This window comes from Arachis duranensis, chromosome 2 (assembly GCF_000817695.3).
Source record: "Arachis duranensis cultivar V14167 chromosome 2, aradu.V14167.gnm2.J7QH, whole genome shotgun sequence".
Taxonomy (NCBI): domain Eukaryota; kingdom Viridiplantae; phylum Streptophyta; class Magnoliopsida; order Fabales; family Fabaceae; genus Arachis; species Arachis duranensis.
Window position 1 is genome coordinate 56616784 of NC_029773.3, and position 15545 is coordinate 56632328.

Below are 15545 nucleotides of genomic sequence, written 5' to 3' on the forward strand. Positions count from 1 at the left end.
TATAAAAAAAAACCGGATTTTAGATTTGGATAAAAAAAAAACCGAATTTTAGATTTGGATTTTAAAAAAACCGGATTTAAAACTGGATTTTAGATTTGGATTTTTTAAAAAAAAAACTGGATTTTAGATTTGGATTAAAAAAAACCGGTTTTATATGTAAAACTGGATTTAAAACCGGTTTATAAGTAAAAACCGGATTTAAAACCGGTTTATAAATAAAAACCGAATTTAAATTCTAAAACCGGTTTTAAACCGGTTTTTGTTTTTTCAAACCGGTTTAAAACCGGTTTCTCTTTTTAATCCAGTTCTGGTTTGGTTTTATGAACCATAAATCTGGTTTTAAAATGGATCCGGTTTGGATTTAAAAAAATCCAAACCATGCCCACCCCTAGTGATAACTATACCACTAACATTGCAAGATTGCTCACTTTCCACGTTAGTGGTCACGTTAGTGATACTAACGTGGCTGCTAACGTGGTACTTCTATGCTTCCTTTGTCCTGAAATCAAACAAACAAGGTGCATCAAAGCTTTGTTCCAGGTCATAAGATCTTGCACTATATAAATTGGCATTCAATTCATGCATTATTCACATGAAATCATGTAAAGTTCACAATGTTTGCTTGAATCAAGATGTAAGTGTATATTCATCCAAAACTTGCTTATCACCTAAGAAAATGCATGAAACTATCTAAAAAAAGTAAAGAAAAGGCTAGTGAAACTGGCTAAAATGCCCTGGCATCACACACATCCTTCATAACTAAAATACGTATAAGTAAGAAAGTAGAAGAGGAGAGAAGTGTGGGTGAGAACAGGGAGTCTGATGCCAAGGCATCTTAGACTAGTTTTACTAGCCTTTTCTCTTTGTTTTTAGCAGGTTTTATGCACTTTCTTGCATTATAGGTAAGCAATTAGGTTAGAAATTTATATATGATTAGATTCATCCAACCTTGGTTAATTTGATGCAATTTCATGAGAATGATGCTATAATTACATGGGTGCTAAGAAATGATGACAATTCTCATAGTTTTAGCAAAGTTTTGATGCATGTGTTGGTTGATGACAGGTGAAGAAAGTCAAGGAAGGAGGTTGAAGAATGGCCACGGAGAGGATGAAGAAGAAGCAACGTTGGTGGCCAAGTTGGACTACCAACATTGCCTCAAACGTTGAGAGGCAGGTAGAGCAAGTTACTGCATAAGTTGCTGGTGCCCACGTTGGAGGGAACATTGGCAAGCCAACGTTACCCCCAACGTTGTGCTAAAATATACTTTCTGGAGATTTGGAAAATTTGTATCGACGCGCACGCGTGCTACACGCGTACGCGTGGATGGAAATTCTGACAATCCACATGCACGCGTAGCTGACGCGTATGCGTAGATGGAAAACGTTGGACCAACAGCGCTACCTGCAATGTTGGTGGCCAACGTGCACGATTTTGATCTCAAAATGTTGAATTTGAAAAAGCGCAACGACGTGCACGCGTCCAGGGCGCGTACGCGCAAGCTTAACTTTTGAGAATCCACGCGCAAGCGTACATCACGTGCACACGTGGGAAGGCCAACGTTGGAGGGAATGTTGCCAGTCCAACGCTGAGGCCAACGTTCTTCTAAAAGCTTGGAAAACTGGAATTGGGATATTTGCATCCATGCGCACGCGTACATCACCCGCACGCGTGGATGTGCATTTTGACCGCAAGTGCGCAGACGCGCAAGGCATGCATACGCGTGGGTTGAGGAACGTTGGCACTCCAACGTTGAGTCGAACGCCAATGACAGCAAGCAGAACTGAATTTTTAAGAAGACGTTTGATTCAACATTGGCAATCAAACGTGGACTCCAACGTGAAGCATCAAAACTTGGCACGCTCAAGCAGAGCTCTTCTCAACAGCAAGGAAACCCATTGGAGCAACTTCAACCCAATTCAATTAAGTCCAAAAGCCAAATATAGAGACTGAAGAATCAGTGAAAGAAAGTGTATAATTAGCTTAGAATTCAAGTTTTAGAGAGTTCGGACAGCTTGGACGTGGATTCATCTTGAAACTCTGCCAATTTTCATTTTCCTTTGTAATTTCAATTCTACAATGTATCTTTCAATTCCATTTGCCATTTTGAGAGCTATGAACAACTAAACCGCTTTCATTGGGTTAGGGAGCTCTGTGTAATTCAATGGATCAATATTAGTTTTCATTCTTCTTCTTCTTTCTTTTCTCTTGATTTTGCTAGAAAGCTTTCGGTCTTCATCTAATTGGATAGTTATATTGAGAAAGAAGCTATTCATAATTGGATCTCCTCTAAACATTGGAAGAGGAATGAGGAGATCATGCTATAAATGCTTTCCCATATTGGATTAGCTTGGGATTTGGATGGATATCCTAACATGTAATCCTACAAACACTTTGATCTATGAATATGTATGGTATAACCAGTGACCATACTTCATCTCTTCCCATGAACACTTAGATCAAGGAATTGGGAATTCGCTCATGCTTAGAGAGATTAGATTGCCAAGGAATTGGGATCTAATCACCTAATATTGCCAAGGAGATCAATGAATGCATTGATTGAGGAAGAGATGGAAATGAACTTGATCCAGAGAATGATCACATCTCCTAACCCCAATGAGCTTCCCATTTTCTGATCTACCCATTCTCTTTACATTCTGTTCTTTAATTTCATGCTAAATCCCCATTTCCCATTTAATTACTTGCAATCTAAGTTTCTATTTTTTATATTCTGTAATTTAGTTTCTGTTCATTTAATTTCTTGCCATTTAAGTTTCCCGCCAATTTACTTTATGCAATCCCAATTTCAATTCCGATTTAGCTCAACTAGAACAATTCTCCAATTAAAATTGCTCAACCAACCAATCCCTGTGGGATTCAACATCACTCAATAGTGAGTTTTTACTTGACGACAAATCCGGAGCACTTGCTAGTAAGAAAATTGTTGAGAGATAGTTTTCGGGACATCAATTTTATGGTGGCGTTACCGGGGATTGGTTTTGTATTGCCAATTACTAAATTGAAGGATAACTAGACTGACCCCTTTTTTTTTCTTTTGTTAGTTGAATTTAAATTTATGCTGTTTCGTTTATTTTGCAATTTTAGTCGTTCCTCTGTATTTTTCTTTATTTCGTTACTTTCCAGCAAGCTAACCCACTAACCAAGCTAACTATATTCTGTTCTAGTGGATTTTGTACTTGCTATTTCTTGTACTTGTTCATTGTATGATAAGTAGAAGAAGGGAAACCTCAACCTCTTTAGATAGTGAACCGGAGAGGACCTTCCTTAGATTAAGGAGGGAATCAAGAGGGAAAAAGGTTATTGGTACAGAAGAAGAGGAGGAAGACTTGGATATAGACATGGAGGATGATATGCAAAACCATCATGAAAGAGAGGTGAACAACTATGCCATAAGAGGTGCAGATAACCCTGCTGGACAAGAGAGGAGAGTGCTGGGTTCCTACATCAATCCAAACCTAGGAAACTGTGGTAGCAGCATTCAAAAGGAAACCTTCCATGCTAATAATTTTGAATTGAAGCCTCAGCTCATCACAATCGTCCAAAACAATTGTTCTTTCGGGGGAAGTGCACAAAAAGACCCTAATGAGCATCTCACTACATTCCTAAGGATCTGTGATACAATTAAATCTAATGGTGTTCATCCTGACACCTATAGATTGCTACTGTTTCCATTATCTTTAAAGGAAAAAGCATCAAAATGGCTGGAATCATTTCCCAAGGAAAGCTTGACAACCTGGGAAGATGTGGTGAATAGATTCTTGGCAAGGTTCTACCCTCCTCAAAGTGTGAATAGACTGAGAACCGAGATGCAGACATTTAGACAGCAAGATGGTGAAACCTTATAAGAAGCCTGGGAGAGATTCAATGATCTAACAAGGAAATGCCCCCCTGATATATTTAATGAGTGGGTGCAATTGCACATATTTTATGAAGGGCTTTCCTATGAATCAAAGAAGGTTGTGGACCACTCATCTGGAGGCTCCCTTAACAAGAAGAAGACTATTGAAGAAGCCATTGATGTCATAGAAACAGTGGCTGACAATTAGTATTTCTATGCCTCAGAAAGAAGCAACAATAGAGGAGTCATGAAGTTGAACAACATGGATACAATATTGGCCCAAAATAAGATGATCACTAAGCAACTAGCTGAGTTAACCAAACAAATGGAGAAGAATCAGGCCACAGCCATCCACACTCAACCATCACCTCAATCAGAGCCAAACACAGAGGAAGGAGTTAACTGGGAGGAAGTCAACTACCTGGGGAATTCATCTAAGCAAACTAATGATCCATATTCAAAGACCTATAACCCTAGTTAGAGGAACCATCCAAACTTTGGGTGGGGAAACCAACAAGCCCAAGGCCAAGACCACAAAACTCATAATTCCAACCAGAACACCTACCAACAATCCAATCCAAGATCATATCAACATCCTTACAACAACTCTTCCCAGCCACCATACCAAAACCAAGACAACCACTCTCAACAACTCAATTCCAACCAACTATCACCACATGATAATGACAAAATGTCCAAAATTGAAGCTATGTTTGCAAATCTCTACAAGGAATCTGAAGACATAAAAAATTTAAGGAGAAAGTGAGAGCTAATATAAAAAGTTGAGGAGAAACCATTAAGAAGCTTGAGTCTCAAGTGGGACATCTCTCACAACAGATTTCTAAGTCCACTGATAGCTTTCCCAGTGACACTGAGAAAAATCCAAGAGGGGAAATGAAGAAGGTGAGATGGGAAGAATGTGAGGCAGTTACACTTGCAAATGCAGAAAGCCTAGAGGAAGAGACCAACAAGCCAACAGAGCACAGCCAAGGAAGTTCCTAGGAAATTTCGGAGGAAAACGAACAAGGAAATGGACTAATACAAGGGAAAGAACAACAAAAGGAGATTCTGGAACCTTACGTGCCAAATGCACCATTCACCCAAAGATTCAAAAGTGGTGAGAAAGAGAAGTCATACTCAAGATTCTTAGACATATTTGCATCCCTCAATGTCAACATACCTTTCATCAAAACTCTCCAACAGATGCCTAATTACATCAAGTGCATGAAAGAGTTGCTGACCAAGAAAGGAACCTTGAAAGGGGGACAAACAGTGATAATGGACAAGGAATGTAATGCCCTCATCAAAAAGGATTTACCTCTAAAGAAAAAAGATCCGGGGAGCTTTCATATCCCCTATGCCATAGGAAATACAAGGATTGATAGAGGATTCTGTGATCTAGGAGCCAGCATAAATGTGATGCCTCTGTCTCTCATGAAAAAATTGCAAATCAATGAACTGAAATCCACAGATGTGGTCATCCGATTGGCTGATAAGACTCAGAAGCAAGTTGAAGGAGTAATTGAGAACATATTGGTCAAAGTGGGAAATTACTTTCTCTCCACTGACTTTGTTGTTCTAGACATGGAGGAAAGTTACCTCCATCCAATCATTCTGGGAAGACCATTTCTAGCTATTGGTAGAGCACTCATTGATGTGAAACAAGGAGAGTTAATACTGAGAATACATGATGAACATCTCACTTTCCAAGTTTTTAAACCTGCAACCAATTCTGAGCCAGAACCTAAGGAGCTGAACAATGATTATAGCAAATTACCCCTGGAAGAAAGCAACAGTGAATCAGAAACATAGCCCTTAAAACAATCCTTGGTGAACAACCAAGAATTTCTAGAAACACAACAGCCAAGGAAACCCAAAGAAGAGCTGAAGCCACAAGAATCAGGAGGAGCAGTTAACAAGGACCTCCCAGTCACAAGAGTCAATAGAGCAGTACTGGAAGAAGAGATAAGAATGGGAAAAAATTGCCAAGGGGATGGAGAAATAAGAAGATCCATACAGAAGTTTTTTCCCCTGGAGACAAGGTGATATTAGCCCACCTTCTATCAATCCCACCCAATCTTCCAACCATTCCATCTCAGTTACCTCAGGTGTTCAGTATCAGAAAGGTCCTTTCCTTGGAATATGTAAAGATCATCAAGGAATCAAGTGGAGAAAGCTTCACTGTGGGAGGAGAGGACATAAGGCACTATAATCCACCTTGACAAAGACAAATCATCAAGCTAATGATGTTAAAGAAGCACTCCATGGGAGGCAGCCCATGATTTAGTTTCCTTGCTTTTAAAGTTTCAGTGTGAATAATAATTGTTGCTCTAACATAAATTCAAGCTCTCATAGAAAAATTTGACAACTATCCATGACATTTTGAAGCATATGATCCAACTCTAAGTTTGCTGTGCCTACAGACACACTAAAATGCTTTTCAAAGATAATGATCATATTGTCATTGTGACATATGCATAAGTGTATTCTTCGAATATATAACGAAACATTAAGTTTGGTGTTCTATATATTGTAAGGACAAGTCATGAGAGTCCAAGTTCTTTCGAGTCTTAAATTTCATGAAAGTGCAACCATGTTTATAATTTTTAGTTTGTGTTAAAGATAGAAAAATAGTAGTTAATTTTTAGTTTTGCATTTAAGTATTACTTGCCATGCATCTACCGCCCCTATCCTAATTTCTTTTCTTTGTGGTGACATGATGGATAGGTATGCAAAAGAATAGCTTGATGAAAGGGACAAGACAAAGAATAGTCAAATGAGAATGAAGACAAAAGTATATCACATAGCTTGGAAGGTCGCCTCATAAGAATAAAATTCTGCACATCCTTGGAAGAAGCCCTGAGGAGACCAACCCCACATGCCTAATGAGGAGGCAAACTTTGTCCTCATTCAACCTTACATGCATACCATTTATTCTTACCCATACGAAAGGCATCCTAGCTGTCCTACCTTCATCTATGATTGCTATATATAATCCTCATTTGAACCGTGTTTTATAGCTCTAACTTTGACCTTCTTGCAATCATAAAATTAGTCTTGTGTTCTTAAGGTTCAAAGCCACAACCGTGCTGCATTAAGTCTCAAAATCTTCTTGCCTCATTAAGCTCATAACCTTAATTCACTTTCAAACTACCTTTTCATCCAAAAGTGCATCACACAAGCCATTCCTCTTCATCAACTTTTAACCTCTATTCGGGTAACTATCAAGAAAAGTACGGCATCTTCTTCAAGTTTCAAAAGAAGGAGAGGAAAGGAACTTGTTACAGAGGAGAGCGAAGACACTTATGATCAATGGAAATTCAGATCACGGTTCCACCAAATGCAATTTAGGTAGATGACAGAAAAGGGAATATTTCCAGAGGTTCCTCTCCAGCTACCTGATGATGGATGTCCAGAAATAAGAGCCAAGATCAAAAAGAGGAAATAGGAGGAACTTATCTCACCAATCACCAGGATCAATGCCAACATCATAAGGGAGTTTTATGCTAACACTGCAAGGCTAGATACAACCCGTGCCCCAACTTACAAGAGTTTTGTAAGAGGTGTGGAGGTAGACTTTAGTCCAAAGACCATCATGAAGGTCTTAGGACTAAGGGCAGCACATTTTGATGACCCTGGTACCAAGAAAGACTAAATGGCAACCCGAATTATGATGAAATTTCCAGTGATATCTGTGTGGTTAATACTGACTGGGTAAGGGACAAATATGGAAGGCACAAGTACTTGAGAAGGGGGATCTTATCCATGAAGCAAAAGGGTGGTATGAGCTTATAAAGAGATCAATTCTGGGCACAGTGAACACTTCAGAAGTTAACAGAAAAAGGGCCGTCATGTTACACTGCATAATGGTAGGAGGGGAGATAAAGGTTCATGAGATTGTTGCAAATGATATTCAAAAGATCGCGGAGAAGAACTCTCTTGACGCCTGGCTACACTACCTAAGCACCATCATACAGTTATGCATGAAAGCCAGAGTGCCATTGGAGAATGCAAACCCAATCTAGTTGAATCCAGAAATGCCCATGACCCTAGAAAGGATGATGAATGTCACTGTGGCCCAACAACGTCGAAGACCACAAAGAAGGCAAAGGAGAGAGGAACCACAGGAAGAAGAACACAAAGAAGAGCAAGAATTACCAGCATAAACCAACATGGACATGAACGGGATGCAAAAAGCCATTGGAAGGCTATCCAAACAGTATACAAGAGTTCAAGAAAAAATAGGAAGAGTACTATTCACAATACAGGAGAGTTCAAGAGAGACAAGAGGAGCTTCAGTTGAGGGCGATCAATGAACAAAGAGATTTTCAGTCAAGATTCCTGGTTATGTAAAAGGAACAATCTTCACAAATTCAAGAATCTCTTAACCAGTTGGCCCAGCATCAAGTTGATCATATGAGAGCTTTCAAGGAATTCACTACTCTTCAGGACGCAAGATATGAAGTTCAATTTGATTATAACATGAATACTCAAATCAAGCTCAACTATGTGGTGGAATATCTACCTGGTCTGAACCCAGCATTTCCAATTTACGATCAATACTATAAGGAGTGAGGTGAGTTGGAAATAGACAGAGCACTATGCCATGAAGACACACTGGAAAGGACAATGAAGAAAGCTGGATTCTGGACAAAGTTAAGGGGAAAACAAAAAAGCAAGGGAGAAACTAGCAAGCAAGCAGGAGAGAATAAGAAGAAAGACAAATAGTATAAAGAATGAAAGGTGGACTTGCTCCTTATTTATCATATTCAATAAGGAAAGAACATGCCTGTTTTAGTTGATAGTTAATTTTTAGTTTAAGTTAGCTTGCATTATGTTGAGTTAAGTTTGCCATAAATGTGCTAGTCTAAGTGTCTAGGTCAATTTCACTAGCTTGAATGCATGTTTGTCTCCTATTTTAATTAAATAAAGAAAATGTTTGAACAAAGGTGAATTAATCCCATTTGGCGAGTAAGAAAATAAAGATTGAGTGGTGGTATACATGTTTAAGAGTGTAGGTAGCTCACTAATAATGAATAAAAGGGTAGGGTGTCCCTCTTTAGTGAAAACTAGGCTGCTGTGTATGAATCTTAGAAAATAAAAAGTCCTTTGATGAAAGAAAATCAAATAAAAAGAAAGAAAAAGAAAAGCCAAAAGTTGCAACCAAAAAACACAAATAATAAGGCTATACACCAACAGCTCAGACTTTAAGACATATGCATGCGGTGTCTCTATACTAGGATCTGCTTGGATGCTTAGGTTCTATAGAGTTCCTTAACACTTGGTAACTTAGATTAACAAACCCGGGATTATCAACCAAAAGTCCATTATCAAGAGCAACCGAGTTACAAGGCATTTAGTAACCTAAAGAGGTGATGGGCACCAATGTCTTAAGAAGAATTGTGAGCCAAGTGTCTGTAGTGGATATGTGTTGAGTGAAAATAAGCTAAGAATCTACTACAACACATAACACTAAGCTACAAGTGAGAATTAAACTCACAGAAAAAGAAAAAAATAAAGAAAAGCAATCATCAAGGATGAGTGAATAATAAGAGGTCATAGTAGTATGTTAGTTGATGCTTAAAAGAGACATTCCCTACCTAAGGATCAATAAAAAGTGAGCTACAACATTCTCTGTATAAAACCCCATGAATTAATGTTAATGACTTGTTGATATGGACATTACTTTCTGATTCATTCATTTTTCTCAACTCAGTGCTTGCTTGGGACAAGAAAGATTTAAGTTTGGTGTTGTGATGCCAAGGCATCTTAGGCTAGTTTCACTAGCCTTTTCTCTTTGTTTTTAGTAGGTTTTATGCACTTTCTTGCATTATAGGTAAGCAATTGGGTTAGAAATTCATATATGCTATAAGTACTTGGGTGCAAAGAATGATGACAATTCTCATAGCTTTAGCCAGGCTATGATGCATGTGTTGGTTGATGACAGGTGAAGAAATGCAAGGAAGGAGGTTAAAGAATGGCCATGAAGAGGATGAAGAAGAAGCAACGATAGTGGCCAAGTTGGACCACCAACGTTGCATCAAACATTGAGAGGCAGGTAGAGCAAGTTACTGCATAAGTTGCTGGTGCTCACATTGGAGGGAACGTTGGCAGGCCAACGTTACCCCCAACATTGTGCTAAAATGTACTTTCTGGAGATTTGGAAAATCTGTATCGACGCGCACGCGTGCTACACGCGTACGCGTGGATTGGAAATTTTGTAATTCACGCGCATGCGTAGCTGACACGTACGCGTAGATGGGCAACATTGGACCAACAACGCTACCTCTAACGTTAGTGGTCAACGTGCACGATTTTAATCTCGAAATCATGAATTTGAAAAAGCACAACGACGAGAACGCATCCAGGGCGCGTACACGCAAGCTTAACTTTTGAGAATCCACGGGCACGCGTACATCACATGCACGTGTGGGTAGGCCAACATTGGAGGTAACGTTTCCAGTCCAACGCTGAGGCCAACGTTCTTCTAAAAGCTTTGAAAACTGGAATTGGGAATATTTGCATCCATGCACATGCGTGGATGTGTGTATTTTGACCCCAACTGCGCAGACGTGAAAGGCACGGGTACGCGTGGGTAGAGGAACGTTGGCACTCCACGTTGAGTCAAACCCCAATGACAGCAAGCAGAACTGAATTTTTAAGAAGTCGTTTGATTCAACGTTGGCCATCAAATGTGGACTCCAACATGAAGCATCACAACTTGGCACGCTCAAGCAGAGCTCTTCCCAACAGCAAGGAAACCCATTGGAGCAACTTCAACTTAATTCAATTAAGGCCAAAAGCCCAATTCAGAAACTGAAGAATCAATGAAAGAAAGTGTATAAAAAGCTTAAAATTCAAGTTTTAGAGAGTTTGGACAGCTTGGACGGGGATTCATCTTGAAACTCTACCATATTTCATTTTCCTTTGTAATTTCAATTCTGCAATGTATCTTTCAATTACATTTTCCATTTTGAGAGCTATGAACAACTAAACCCCTTTCATTGGGTTAGGGAGCTCTGTGTAATTCAATGAATCAATATTAGTTTTCTTTCATCTTCTTCTTTCTTTTCTCTTGATTTTGCTAGAAAGCTTTCGGTCTTCATCTAATTGGATAGTTATCTTGGGATAGAAGCTATTCATAATTGGATCTCCTCTGAACCTTTGAAGAGGAATGAGGAGATCATACTAGAAATGCTATCTCACATTGGATTAGATTGTGGTTTGGATGGATATCGTGACATGTAATCCTACCAACACTTTGATCTATGAATATGTGTGGTATAATCAGTGACCATACTTCATCTCTTCCCATGAACACTTACATCAAGGAATTGAGAATTTTTTCATGCTTAGAGAGATTAGATTGCCAAGGAATTGGGATCTAATCACCTAAGATTGCCAAGGAGATCAACGAATGCATTGATTGAGGAAAAGATGGAAATGTACTTGTTCCGGAGAATTATCACATCTCCTGACCCTAATGAGCTTCCCATTCTCTGATCTACCCATTCTCTTTACATTCTTTTCTTTAATTTCATGCTAAATCCCCATTTCCCATTTATTTACTTGCAATCTAAGTTTCTGTTCTTTATATTCTGCAGTTTAATTTCTGTTCATTTAATTTCTTGCCATTTAAAATTTCCCGCCAATTTACTTTATGCAATCCCAAATTCAATTTCGATTTAGCTTTACTAGAACAATTCTTCAATTAAAATTGCTCAACCAAACAATCCCTGTGGGATTCGACCTCACTCAATAGTGAGTTTTTACTTGACGACAAATCTGGTGCACTTGCCGGTAAGAAAATTGTTGAGAGATAGTTTTCGGGACATCAGAGTCCGAAGACCCCTCCCTTGCAGAAATTGTTATCCCCCAGCAGAAATTATTATTCCCTAGAACTCAAGCCTGGCGTGCCACGCACAGGCACCCAGTGGCACGCCCAAAACTTCTTCTTTTCTTCTTTTGAGCTTGTTTTGTACTTTTTGCTTCTTTTTTCATCATTTTCTACAAAATTCATCAAATCTAGAGATCATAGAAATATACAACTTAAGCACGACAAATACTCAATAATTGTGCATTATGAATTAAATTTTGATATGAAAAGGCATAGAAAAACATGACATGATGCGCAGTCATCAGGTGCATAGCACCAAAAGAAAAAGCTGTGATCAAGAATCAAAAAGAACTAAACTAAGAGAATCAGTAGCATCATCCAGATTCTAGTTCTCAGAGAAGCCAATGCTTTTGAGTTTCAATGAAAAGTGAGATGCCAAAACTGTTCAGAAGTAAAGAGCTATTAGCCCCGCTCATCATTTGGAACTGAGCTTCATTAAAAACTTGAAAACTCATTGTGTCTCACTCTTCTTCTTAGTCCTACTTGGTTTTGTTAGCTTGAGGACAAGCAATAGTTTAAGTTTTGTGTTCTGATGAGCAGATATTTTATACGCTTTTTTATGTTATTTTCTTAGTGTTTTCAATATGTTTTGTCAAGTTTCATTATGTTTTTATTACAAAATTCACTTATTGTATTCTACTTTAAGCTTTTATGTTTTCTCATATTTTTAGGTGATTTTTGGATGAGTTTGGCAAGTTCTAGCAAAAGTCCGATTCAGAGGCAAGGGAACCGTAGCAGATGCTGTTAGAATCTGAACTTGGTGCATTTAAATGGGCATTTCTAGAGCTATATAGGTTCAAATTATGCATTCTCAATGGTGTTGGAAAGATAACTTCCAGAGCTTTCTAGAAATATATAATGATCTATTCTTTTCTTCAGATTGGACTGCTTAAATTGAACATTGAACGCCCAAACTACCCCCTTTCTGGCATTCAATGCCCCAAAGGGACCAACCTCCCAAGTTGAATGCTCAAACTGGCGTTCAACGCCACAAAGGGAGCAAGGAAGCAGCACATCTACCCCTTATTGGGCGTTGGACACCCACTCCTTCAAGTTAGAAGCCAAGCTAAGCCCAAACACTCACCAAGTGGGCCTAGAAGTGGATTTTCGCATCAGTTTACTTAGTTTACTTCATTTTTGTAATTCTTAATTATTAGATTAGTATATATAGAAGAAAGATCACCTTTTTTAAGAACTTTTGATCTTTGGACTTTTCAATCAATTTTAGCATTTAGAACGTATGAACCTTTTGTACAGTATGAGAAACTAAACCTCCTAGGTTAAGGTTAGGAGCTCTGCTGATTCCTATGAATTAATAAAATAACTTTTCTATCTCAATCAGTGTTTGATTCTATTCTATGATGCATTGTCATTATTCATCCTTATGAATCTCGATTCTACATGAGTTCTTACGAGTCGTGACCCAGATAGTATGAGCTACAGCTTCAGGATGCATCATGGGTTCCAACAGAATTATCTGGATTAATCGGGGTAAGTGACATATAACCTCGTTAGTCAAGGGCAATTGAGATTCCTGTGGCTCTAAGGGCTACTCAGAATACCACAGACAAGGTTTAGACTTTCCGGATCTCAAGAGTGCTGCCAATTGATTCTAGCTTATACCACGAATACTCTGGATTTACGGATTTGAATACTCTGTTGTCAGGAGAGGCAATCAAACTCGTGAACCAGGAACCCAAGAGATACACACTCAATCTAAGGTAGAACGGAAGTGGTTGTCAGGCACGCATTCATAAGTTGAGAATGGTGATGAGTGTCACGGATCATCACATTCATCATGTTGAAGTGCGAATGAATATCTTAGAATAGAAACAAGCATGATTGAATAGAAAACAAAAATAATTGCATTAATCCATCGAGACACAGCAGAGCTCTTCACCCCCAACCATGGGGTTTAGAGACTCGTGCCAAAGAAGATACAAATTCAGATGTAAAATGTCATGAGGTACAAAATGAATCTCTAAAAGTAGTTTTTATACTAAACTAGTAAACTAGGTTTACAGAAAATGGGTAAACAAAGATAGATAGTGCAGAAATCCACTTCCGGGGCCCACTTGGTGTGTGTTTGGGCTGAGCATTGAAGCTTTCACGTGCATAGGCTATTCCTGGCATTAAACGCTAGCTTTGGTACCAGTTTGGGCATTTAACTCCAGCTTTTATGCCAGTTTTGGCGTTTAACGCCAGAAAAGGGTAGAAAGTTGGTGTTAAAATGCTAGTTTATGCTATGAAATCTCAGGCAAAGTATGAACTATTATATATTTCTGGAAAGCCCAGGATGTCTACTTTCCAAAGCAATTGAGATCGTGCCAATTAGGCTTTTTTAGCTCTAGAAAATCCATTACGAGTGCAGGGAGGTCAGAATCCAATAGCATCTGCAGTCCTTTTTTAGCCTCTGAATAAGATTTTTGCTCAGGTCCCTCAATTTCAGCCAGAAAATACTGAAATCACATAAAAACACACATACTCATAGTAAAGTCAAGAAATGTGATTTTTGCATAAAAACTAATAAAAATATACTAAAAAGTAACTAAAACATACTAAAAACTATGTAAAAACAATGTCAAAAAGCGTATAAATTATCCGCTCATCACAACACCAAATTTAAATTGTTGCTTGTCCCCAAGCAACTGAAAATAAAATAAGATAAAAAGAAGAGAATATACTATAAATCCCAAAATATCAATGAAGCTTAGTTCCAATTAGATGAGCGGGGCTAGTAGCTTTTTGCTTCTGAATAGTTTCGGCATCTCACTTTATCCTATGAAGTTCAGAATGATTGGCATCTATAGGAACTCAGAATTAAGATAGTGTTATTGACTCTCCTAGTTTAGTGTGTTGATTCTTGGACACAGCTCTTTTATGAGTCTTGTTCGTGGCACTAAGCACTTTGTTTTCCAGTATTACCACCGGATACATAAATGCCACAGACACATAACTGGGTGAACCTTTTTCAGATTGTGACTCAGCTTTGCTAAAGTCTCCAGTTAGAGGTGTCCAGAGTTCTTGAGCACACTCTTTTTCCTTTGGATCACGACTTTAACAACTCAGTCTCAAGCTTTTCACTTGGACCTTCATGCCACAAGCATATGGTTAGGGACAGCTTGATTTAGCCGCTTAGGCCAAGATTTTGTTCCTTTGGGCCCTTCTATCTATTAATGCTCAAAGCTTTTTCTGCTTGTTTTTCTTTTTTTTCTCTTTTTTTTTTCTTTTAATTTTTGCCACAGTTTTTTTTCACAAGCTTTGTTATTCACTGCTTTTTCTTGCTTCAAGAATCATTTTTATGATTTTTCAGATCATCAATAATATTTCTCTTTTTTTCATCATTCTTTCAAGAGCTAACAAATTTAACATCCATAAACTTCACTATAAAAAATATGCACTGTTCAAGCATTCATTCAGAAAACAAAAAGTATTGCCACCACATCAAAATAATTAAACTAATTTCAAGATAAATTTTGAAATTCATGTACTTATTGTTCTTTTGTAATTAGGAACATTTTTCATTTAAGAAAGGTGAAGGATTCATGAAATTATTCATAGCTTTAAAACATAGACACTAGACACTAATGATCATGTAATGAAGCTAAAACATAGTCAAATATAAAGCATAAAAATCGAAAAACAGAAAAATAAGAATAAGGAAATTAAAGAACGGGTCCACCTTAGTGGTGGCGGCTAGTTCTTCCTCTTGAAGATCTTATAGAGTGCTTGAGCTCCTCAATGTCTCTTCCTTGCCTTTGTTGCTCCTTCCTCATGGTTCTTTGGTCC

At 38.2% G+C, this 15545-nt stretch overlaps 1 protein-coding gene and 1 non-coding gene across 2 annotated transcripts; one reads left to right on the forward strand and one right to left on the reverse strand.

Moving 5' to 3' along the window:
* Positions 1-3812: 3812 nt before the first annotated feature.
* LOC127745234 (small nucleolar RNA R71) lies at positions 3813-3919 on the reverse strand. The gene has a single exon (XR_008006431.1). It is a non-coding gene; the product is annotated as a small nucleolar RNA R71 (small nucleolar RNA).
* A 1143-nt stretch (positions 3920-5062) lies between these two features.
* LOC107474454 (uncharacterized) lies at positions 5063-5671 on the forward strand. Its single transcript, XM_016094072.1, has one exon. It carries the CDS (start codon positions 5063-5065, stop codon positions 5669-5671), a length of 609 nt encoding a protein of 202 aa, XP_015949558.1.
* Positions 5672-15545: the final 9874 nt, after the last annotated feature.